Raw genomic sequence first — 10,652 nt, 5'->3', positions numbered from 1 at the left:
AGCTAGTTGATGAGCACATTTGCATAGTACTTTGAGTGTTTACACAAATTTGTGTAAAGAGATTTACAAAGTGCCTGGCATAAAGTGCTAAAAATGTTAGTTACTTTATTATTAATCACACAACCTCATAAATATAGATGTCCTTTTGCAGATAAAGAAGTTAAGAAATACAGAAATTAAGCACAATTTCCAAGGTCCATCCGCAAATCAACAGGGAAAGTAGGCTGAGAACCCAAGATTTCTGACTATGCTATTTCCTTTGTAGTTCGTTAAGAATTGTGTAGCTGTAAGATTATTATTTTACAAGAATTCGGACTTTCTGTGAATCTGGAAAAAAGAGTAGAAACAGTCCAAAGAGAAGAGGAAAGTATTTTATACGGAAGTACGCTATGTGTGTGAAGGAAGGGTTTTGAAAGGTAATGAATGAATTGCATCTGCAGTCTTTGCCTGGAGGCAGCTTTTCTGATGGGGAATGGGATAAGGCCCTTATCATAAGGGACAGGGAGAAAGTGTGAAAGTCCTTGAATGCTAGGCTAAGGCGTCTGAGAGCTTTAGCAAACTTTTGATCAGGATGGTGGCGTTAGCAGCACTGACTGAACTGTGGTGATCCGGCTTGAGCTTCGGAGACCAGTTAGATGGTCCTTGTTAGTATGTACGAAGCGAGGGCATCCAGTATGTTGAGATAATTGAGATCTGGAAGGAAGGTAATCTGTTCCTAGTCAACAGAGAGCGTTCAGGGCACATGTAAACGCGTTATTTTGAAAAAGGGCTTATGAATACTTTTAAAAAAAAATTTCCCCCTCAAGCAGCTACTGCAGATGCCTGGGAAGCCAAGGCAGCGCATTTGGCGTTAAAACCAGGGTTAGATTCCTGGCTTTGTTATCTTCTGATTATGTAATAGAGGAAGTCACCTAACCTCTCTTGAGCCTCGGTTTCGTTTCTTCTAAATCAAAGGCAATCTTTACTTGGTAAAGCATTCTCGTGCATAAAACCAGACAGTATTTTAAGGCACTTAGCAATGGCGCTCAGTGTGGATCCCTGACTCCCCCCAGGTATCCGGGCTGAGGCTGAATAGCCAAGGACGGCCGAGCCTGGGAAAGCGGTGCTACCTGGAGACCGCAGCCGGGCACGCTCGTCCGGAGCTGGGCTGACCTCCGAACGCCGGCCCCACGTTGGACCAGGCTTCCCGTGGGGTGACTGAGCATCCCCCGCCAGCCAGAGGGACACACAGAGGAGCCCGGAGCGCGTGGCAGCCCCCGTCAGCCCGGGCCGCCGAGGGCAGGCGGGGAAAACGCGGCGGAGAGGCGGTGGCTGAGGCGCCGGAGGCTGCAGCTGCACCCCCACGCCGCCCGCCCGCGAACTCGCGGCGGGTGCTGGGCCGCGCTGGCCGCGTTTGAAGTCTCCGGCGCGGCCGCTGGTTGGCCGGCGCGGGTCACGTGCGCCCAGGCAGGAGTTTCCCCGACAGCTGGAGGCTGCGTGGGATCCGGCGGCGGCTCCGGAGCTCGGCGGTGCGGCCTTCCCCGCCCCCTCCCGCCTCCCCCGCCCGCTTCCGCCCGGCTTATTATCCTCCTTATTGACAAACAGAGCGGCCGCGGCGGCGACTCTCGGCGTGCGTCTGTAGCCAAGCCATGGGAGACAAGAAGAGCCCCACCAGGTAACAGCGCCCGGGCCCTCGGGCCCGGACTGTGCAGGCGGCGGGGCCCTCGCGTCGGGCTTCGGGCGGCCGCCTGGTTCGCCGCCGGGGCAGCAGGGCGAGAACGGGGGCGGCGCCGCTGCTGCGCGAGCGCTGCCGCGTGAAGGGCCGGCGCCGGCCGCCCCACAATGGAGCCGAGATGGCGGCGGCCGGAGCGGCAGTCCCGGTGTCACAGCGGCCGCGGCCGCGACAATTGCGGCCGCGCTCGCGCCTTCCCCCTTCTTTATTTCCCCTCCCCCTCCGAGCCGGAGCGCGGCAGGTCCGGGGCCCGCGGGGGTGGGGGGGTGGGGTTCGCGGAATTGGGTCGGGGGTCGGGGTGCGGGCGACCGCGGGGCCCGGGCGCTGGGCGCGGCCTGCTGGTGACCCCGCGCGACGTCGTGTCCGGGTTGTGTTCTGCAGGCCGAAGCGGCAGCCGAAGCCGTCCTCGGATGAGGGTTACTGGGACTGTAGCGTCTGCACCTTCCGGAACAGCGCCGAGGCCTTCAAGTGCATGATGTGCGATGTGCGGAAGGGCACCTCCACCCGGTGAGTCCCGGGCCTGCCTCGCGTGCTTCTGGCCAGCCGGGTCGCAGCGCAGAGGACGCCCCTGCGGCTGCCGCCACCTCGCGTGACACTTGCGGACCCGGCGGGAGGAGGCGAGACTGAGGTGGTGGCCGCGATAGGAATTGGGTCAGGTTGGTCGCGACCCAAGCGATGGTGTGCGGTGAGGAGTAATTGAAGAGGCTGTAACGTTTTTTGCTGCCAAGAGAGAATAAATAATTTAAGGAGGGCATTAGCTGCTGCGATTTAATTCGTATCGCTGGGTGTAATGCCATCCTCCTCCCCTCCATTCCGGATATAATAATGTTGGCTGCATTGTTGTGTTAGTGTGCAGGAATCAAAAGAAAAAACCATGAAATCCTCTTTAGGAGCAAAAGATGTAATTTAATTACGTTCCTCAGAAAGAAAAGTATCTGATTATAGAATACACAATGGAATTAACTTCCCTTTTTTATATAGACGTTTGCACGGGTCAGATCAAGGTTTTGTTTAGTGTTTTTTTTTTTTTTTTACAATTCTCTAGTATTTTATAAAAGTTGGTGGTGAGCCCAGTCACGGGGACGTATTTTTACGGAAAGTGTCTGAATATCTTTAGTTTGGTCAAACGGTAATCTATTAGACTATACAAATGAGATTAAATGATCTCTGCCTATTTTCAGTCTTTATTGTAAGCTTACAGTATAATAACTCAGTCTTTTAAAAAACCACTTAAGTGAATTAAGTGGATAAAGAAAATCATCCAGGAAATTCAGTCAGTGACATTCTTGATCTGCCAGCACTTAGTTATAGACTTCTTTCACCTTTATAGGAGGGTAGGCTTTAAATTAATTCGTTATAATCCTGTAATTCATAGACTAATATTTAGATAACACATATTTTGATATTACAAAGTCTGTTAGAAACTAAATTATCACAAGAGTATAAGTATACTAATGGGATATAATACTGTTGTTTTAAAAAAGGCCTCCACGATATTTATATATTGATTTATATATTCAGAAGTTAGATTTCTAAAAATGAAATATCCAGATTTTTAAACACCATTTAAAGCGTTCCATTAAAAAATTTAAATGTAGAGACAGAAATGGTTGGCAGTATTTTAAAATTTTAAGAATTGTTTAGTGAAGCCAGCTGCTTTTGACATCCCTGTCTTTTTGTAAATCTTAATACGGTTTTTGTACATTAATTCCCATTTATGTTGGATAAAATATATTGAGCATTTTTTATGGTATCCTTTAAAAAGAGAACTTTCAAACATCTACAAAACTCAGGGGACTGTAATAGAATACTCTTAAAAAAAAGCACCTATTTGCTAACATGAATGTGGTAACTAATTTTGGACCCGTGATTTAAGTATTTTGAAAAGTAGAATATCTTTATATCTTTATGTCTATATAAGGTTGGATTTGGTTTAGATTATATTTGTATTTCTATGTTAGTATTTTGTACTTTTTAAAATGCTCAATAAGCAATTTTGAGAAAATTTGGTTTTTGGAGGCAGGAACTTTAAAGTGGAGACAATTGTTATAATCTTAATCTCTGGTACAATATTGTTGCTTTTTGTTGTTCCCTCTATTTTCTTGTAGCCATTAGAAAAATACTGAAACTAGAAGAGCCTGTATGTTTATTTGCAGGGACAGCAAGGAAGGGGGGAAGCTGGTGTCCTACTCCACAGCCAGTCTTGGGGTTAGAGGAACCCTGAGAAATAGAGTAGGTGGTGGCAGCTCAGAAGAGAAGAAACAGGCCGAATACCTGGCATCTGGAAGAAGAAGGAATATAGTGCACAGGGGAGTTGGCCCAGGACAGAGAAGTGGGCCTAGTTTAAAAGAGGCTTGAGGCCCCCATGGGGGCCCCTGACATTTTTTACCAGTACATCTGAGCTCTTGTAGATCCAGTTTTTAGTGGATTACTTGAGGAGGACTCAGAGAAGCATTGTCATTTGGATTGAAACTGAAGAGGCTCTGGGCAACTCACCAGAAGTCTAAGGGACACTCTGTTCCTAAAAGTAAGTGTTCTACACTACGACCCTCTCAGCTTCTTCCTTCCTCTCTCTGAATTGTCACTTCTCTTTTGATTTTGGCCATGAATTAAACCTAAGAGCTCTAATTTCTCTGTTATCTGTTATTTTCATACCGCTGTTTCTGAAATTCAGAGTGGAATCCATGTTTGGATGGAACAATGGAACAGGGCATTGTTAATAAGGCAGATGTTGATTGTACCACAAAATATTGCTCTCTTTCTGGTAATGCTAGAAAAACAAGATTAAAGGACTGCAGAACACTATTGAGAAGCAAAAGTTTCAGTAGTTGGAAGAAATAATTCTCTACAGTTGACATGTTAATTGGCAGTTAAGGTAATTTCAAGCATAAGGTTGGTGATCGCTAAAGCAGGGACTGGATAGCTGTGGAGCAGAGAGATGCAGTTTGCTAATGACTTGTTTGCATGAGGACAGACTGGACTTGAATCCCTTGGGTCAGAATGACCTTTGAACTGATTCTTTGTCACCAAATGTGAGGCCGAATCTAAGCCATCCCACACATTTGAAAGGTATTTTCTTTTTAAGCCTCTAGAGAAGATGGAGTCCGTGGTCTCCCTTTAAAGTCTTTAGTGACAATTTTTTCTTTAAAGAATATCTAGCTCAAATCCTTTATATTGCAACAGAAGACCACCATTTCCTTTGGCTTTATCATTGGTAGGTCATATTTTTCTGCAGAATAATTTTGTATGGCATGAAATGAGGTTATGTTCATAGCAGTATTTAAAAAATGAACATGATTTGAGGTAGCTTCAATTTTTAAATTGATAAATTATATTTTCTAAGTCATTTCTATGATTGAGCTTGTTTTGTACTTGCTGGCCTTGATTAGCTTAAATTTGATCAATCTCTTTTTATTACCTAGAAACTAAATAGATAGTTCATGTACCTGAGGTTTTCTACACTGTGCTTTTGTGAGTGAAAAATGATGAATGTCAAACCGACAGAAAAAATTTGAAAAACAAAAGTCTATTGTTATAAATTGATATCAAAGTTACTACATAGTCTCTGTCTTTATATCTCAAGTTTTTATAAGATAGTAATGTCTTCAAATATGAACTGAAGAAACTTTAAGAAATTAAAAACCATTCTAAATCATCAGAAAATGAAATGTTTAGTATAGTGCATACATGAGGGTAGTATAGTCAATGTATGATGATTGAGTTAAACTAGTATCTTATTGCCACTTTTTCATATACCCTGTTTCCCCAAAAATAAGACCTAGCCAGACAATCAGCTCTAATGCGTCTTTTGGAGCAAAACTTAATGTAAGATCAGGTATAAAAATAATATAATATAATACTGGGTCTTATATTAATTTTTGCTGCAAAAGACTCATTAGAGCTGATTGTCTGGCTAGGTCTTATTTTCAGGGAAACATGGTAGCAATGGACATTACTATTTAATTCAGGTAGCAAATATTAAAAATGATAATGGTTAACTGATCTAAATGAGAACCTATAAAATGCCTAGTCCATTGCAGGCTTTCAAGGCAATTTCAAGTGTAACAGGTCATGTTGTGTCTTGTAACAGTAAATTGTAATAGTTTCTTCAGATTATTTGAGACAACAATGAAAAGATTTCAGCTAGTAAGAAGAGCACTAGGCGTTGTACTAGGAGTCTAGTGACCTGAGTTCTTATCTCATTTCAGCCACTTCAATATTCATTATTCAATGTTTATTCATCATCTTATTAAGGGCTGACTGAGCTAAGTACTGGTCATACAGTGGTGAGCAAAATAGATATTTCTTCGTTTCTTCTTTAAAATTTTATGATTTTGTCAAATTAGAGACACTTTGAATTGTACCAAATTCTGTACATGAGTCAGGTAGTATTAGTAAATCTTTATGTGTGAGCTGAAGAGGTAATATTTTCTCGTTAAAAAATTAGAGTTTAAAAAAAAATTAGAGTTTATAACTGAACACAGTATTATGGTTAGGATCTGATTATTGATAAAAAAGAATGAATTATTTCATGTTCTATAAAATGGGAATAAACTGCATAAAACTCACATTTTGAAGAAACAAACTAGTTATCATCTGATAAAAATCTTTTCCGTATCATTGTTGTCTTGTCATATGTGCTTTCTATTTTCTAAATTGAGGTTTGCCACAGATTCTCCTAGACTTCTGTGGGAATGGGAGAAAAATTGAGGACCATCTAAGTCAGTCTGTTTTTCAGATACGCACAGGTCCTGAGCTTCCCTCCCCTGTCTGTGTCTGAGGAGCCTTTCCAGCTACCACACAGTTGTTCAGAGACTCCTTATTCTAGGGGGTTGGTTGGTTTTCCTCCCTATAATCTTAGGTTAGAGTGGTTACACAGGTTCGTTGTTTACAGAGAAATTTTGAAAATGATTAGTGTTTGGATAGTTTAGAGTAGTGGTTTCCAAAGTGTTATCTGAGGAACCCTGGGGATCCCTGAGACCGTTTTAGGGAGTCTGTGAGGGTCCAACTATTCTCCTAATCATACTAAGATGGTATTTGTCTTTTTCACTGTGTTAACACTTGCCATGATGGTGCTGAGTCAATAGTGGGTAGAACTGCTGGCCTCTTAGTCTGAATCAAAACATGGCACTAAATTGTGATGCTCATTGTGATCCTCACCACCATGCGTGTGCAATAACAAGAACGTCAGTTTCACTTAAGGATATCTTTGATGAAGCGGTAAGTTACTAATTTTATGAAGTCTCGTGTTTTTTCAATATTCTGTCTCATGAACTGGGAAGTATATGCAAAGTACTTTGGCTGCATACCAAAGTGCAGTGGCTGATTTAACGGAACGTATCTGTGTAGTTTGAGTTGCAAGCAGAACTAGCTGCTTTTTTTCATAGAATATAATTTTTTACTTGAAAGAATGCCTGGCAAACTATGGTTATTCAGACTAGGATATTTAGCAGATATTTTCTCGAAAATGAACACTGTGAGCCTGTCACTTCAAGGAAAACAGTTGATAGTATTTGTTGCCAAGGATAAAAATTGAGCTTTCAAGTGAAAATTAGAAACTGAAAATTAGAAACTTTCAACTGAAAATTTTTGAAAACTTGTAACCACTACAGTTAAGTTTAGGAGCTTCCAAGTACTTTAAAGATGAGATCATGCAGTGATATCAATGAACATAGTTTGACATTTTATCATGAAATTTGTTAATATTTGGAAGATCTCCATAACTCAGTCACCCAGTATTTCCCAATAACCAATGTATGATATTATAAAACCATGCTGGATAATCCATTCAAAGTACAAAATAAACCAATGAATTTTAAGGGAACACTGAAAACTTTGTTGATATGAGTTCAGATTTCATATGCACCTCACCTTTGAGAAACAACTAATGTTTTTAATGTAATATCAATGAATAATATCCACAATTATCTGAAAAGGGTATTAAAATACTTCTCCATTTTTCAACTGCATATTTGTGGAAGTCCAGATTTCATATTCTTGAACCAAAACATCATGTTGTAACAAATTGAATGCAGAAGTAGATATGATAATCTAGATGTCTTCTATTAAGCCGAGTGTTGGAGGTTTGCAAAAATATACAAGTGCCACTGTTCACACAAAATTGTCTTTGTTTTGGAAAACACAAGTTTTTTTTTTGTAGAAATATGTTATTTATATTAACATGTGATATACTTTTGTTAGTTTTTAATGTTAGTTTTTTCTGTTTTTATTTCTAATATAGTAATTTATTTCTTGACAGATAAGACGTACCTAAACAAAAGGTCTTTTGAGAGTAAAGAGATCCTGAGACCAGAAAGTGTATGAACTGCTGATCTAGAGTTTTACTAACTTGGGTTTTTACGTACAACAGATTTACTTCAGCATTCTTTTCCTTTCCTTTATCCCTTGTTGAGTAAGATCTCTTTGATAACCTAGTGACCTAGTTGTTAAACTCAGTGGCCTAATGTCAGTCTTCTTTCTGTCATCCCTACAGTATTTGATGTTGGTATGCCTTTTTTTTTTAAATTGAAATTCTTCCCTGACATCTGTAACACTACTTTTTCCTGGTTTTCTTTGTACTCTCTGAAATCAATTTCAGCCTAATCAAACTTGGCTTGTTTTCTTTGTATGTGGCATAAATTTTCTGGGACCTAAGCTAGAAACTGTCGTTGTCTCCACTTTGATTCTAACTCATCATCATCATCCCTCATGTCCAGTCTTTCTCTGGATTATCTATCAAATCTGTTCTTTTTCCAGTTTATGTAACTATAGTTTAGAAGCACACATCATTTCTCTCATGAGTTTTTGGACAAGTTGGTCTCTTCAGAACGCTGCTACAGTTATTATCTTCAATATGTTTTTGAAACCTATGTGTTCTTGTTAGTCCCTGAATTAAAAAAAAAAAAAAAAAGAGACTTTATAGTAATTCCTGAATAAAGGTTGAGTTCCTGATCATGGTATTCAAGGCTATAGTTATCCCTAAACTACCTTCGCAGCTTCATTTCAACCCCTCCCTCCAATTATTATATTAATTTAATCTATCTATGTATGTGTAATTATACCTAGAGAATCGCCATGTTGTAGTAGTATAATTGTCTAGATGTTTTCTTGGTCCTACCACGCAGGGACTGCCTTACTCACTTTGGTATCCCTAGAGGCTAAAGTACATGGAACATTGTAGACATTTAAACTTTTTCAGTTGATGTTTTTTTTTTCTTTCTAATTTGACTACTGCTGTTTGACACCTGGTATTGCTTTTCCAATAACTTTTAAATCTATGTTTGTAAAAATATTATCAGACTATTTTGTCCATAATTTGTAGGTATATATTAATTTTTTTCACAATTTTGCTTTATATTTTGATGCTGTGTTATGCTGTGATGTTGATTAAAAGCACAAATTTTACAGTTAAGACTAGTAACTGAGATGAGTGACCCTGAGTTTTAGTTTCTTTATCTTTGAAAATAGGAATAGTGTTTTTATAGCACAATAATGTTATAGCACAATGTTTTATAAAAATCTTATTTACTATTTTGATGATTAAATAAGAACATCATTAAAGAACACAGCACGTCATATTTTTTTCTATTACCATATTTATTTTTATTTCTTCATGTCATATATTTTTAAAAAACTGTATGTGTGAAAGAAAATATGACGTTCCTCTCAATTTTGGAACATTTTTTCGCTTTATCATTTTTTTTATTGACATCTAACATATTAGTTTCATGTATTAACATTATTTAAAAGATAATGTATATGAATACAATTTTAAGGCATTTTAAGGTGTAACTTTGGGAAGTTTAATGTTTATTTTTACTATCTCATTTACAACCACTTATTTAGGTCTTGTTATTCAGGTTATTGGAATTTACATAGTATAGTTAAAAGTGAGAAGTGTTTCTTGATTAAAGTAAACTACCGAAGTCATGAAAGAGTACAGCATATTATGAAATATATTTTATATCTCGATTAAATTAGAAGTTCTCTGTTGAATAATTTTTAAAGTTAAGATTGTTGACATTAAGGGCCTATCAAAATATAAAATATATAAAAACTAAAACTAAATAAACTTAGATTTGTGGTATTTGAGATTGTTTAATTGAAAAATACTTCAGAATTCAGATTTTGCATTTGAACTGTACTGAGTTTAAATTAATGGAATGAATTATTTAATTATTAAAATGGAATCAACTTTTAATCTTACGATTGAAATAGTGTTGTTTTATCTCTGAACTTGTTACTTTTAAAGCTAGATCAGTTCTACAAATTAGCAGACATCTAACAACTATAGAAATTAGGCAGATATTAAAAAAATAATGGAATTTTCCCTCATCATGTAGGAATTGTCCAGAGTCTTTATTGTGGCCAGTTGTCCAGAGTCAGGCTACCAGGATTAGTTGCCAATATCGTTCTTGAATTTCGTTATCATTTTTCCTGCCTACTTAACTGCTTATTTTTCAAGACCCAGCTAGCATGTCTTTTTCCTGTGATATTCTCCTAGGCCCATCCCAAACTTGACTTTTGTGTGTCTTTTGTGCATTCGGTGTTCTCCATCTAGCTTCAGCATTTCCTCATAAATCCAATGTCGATTTGTGTCTTTCTCATGAAATTGAATATTCTCTCAGAGGACAAATTAACCAGAGTATTGAGGATGGCTCTTTAGTTAATGCTGTGAGAGTAACTATTCGTTTTCCATCAATCAATTCATGATGCTTAACCTTATTACATCATTTAGCATACTATAGCTCTGTTACATGTATGCATTACTCACATGTCATTCTGTCGGTTTCTAAGGGAAATACGAGTTTTGCTTTATCTTTTTTGAAGATGCTTGACAAAATGCCAGAGAAGTAACAGGTGTTTAATAAAGGTTTGTTAAAAGAGGAATATAGGTATTAGAGAAAAGTTATTTTTTAATTTTTTTAAATAAGCTTTGAAA

General features: G+C 38.8%; 1 protein-coding gene across 3 annotated transcripts in view; it reads left to right on the top strand.

Moving 5' to 3' along the window:
- The first annotated feature begins 1,274 nt into the window (after positions 1–1,274).
- YAF2 (YY1 associated factor 2) overlaps positions 1,275–10,652 on the top strand; it is a 74,699-nt gene continuing 65,321 nt past the window's right edge. Inside the window, exons 1-3 of one of the 3 annotated variants that reach the window (XM_081060795.1) lie at positions 1,445–1,654; positions 2,093–2,218; positions 3,868–5,264. In XM_081060795.1, coding sequence (XP_080916921.1) covers positions 1,629–1,654; positions 2,093–2,218; positions 3,868–4,069 — 354 coding nt within the window. In that variant the 5' untranslated portion in view covers positions 1,445–1,628 and the 3' untranslated portion in view covers positions 4,070–5,264. Of the gene's footprint in view, positions 1,655–2,092; positions 2,219–3,867; positions 5,265–10,652 lie in introns of those variants that run through there. The other 2 variants (XM_081060794.1, XM_081060793.1) reach the window with 2 other exon arrangements.

Source organism: Rhinolophus hipposideros (assembly GCF_964194185.1).
Source record: "Rhinolophus hipposideros genome assembly, chromosome: 9".
Taxonomy (NCBI): Eukaryota; Metazoa; Chordata; class Mammalia; order Chiroptera; family Rhinolophidae; genus Rhinolophus; species Rhinolophus hipposideros.
This window is presented reverse-complemented; position numbering and strand designations above follow the sequence as displayed.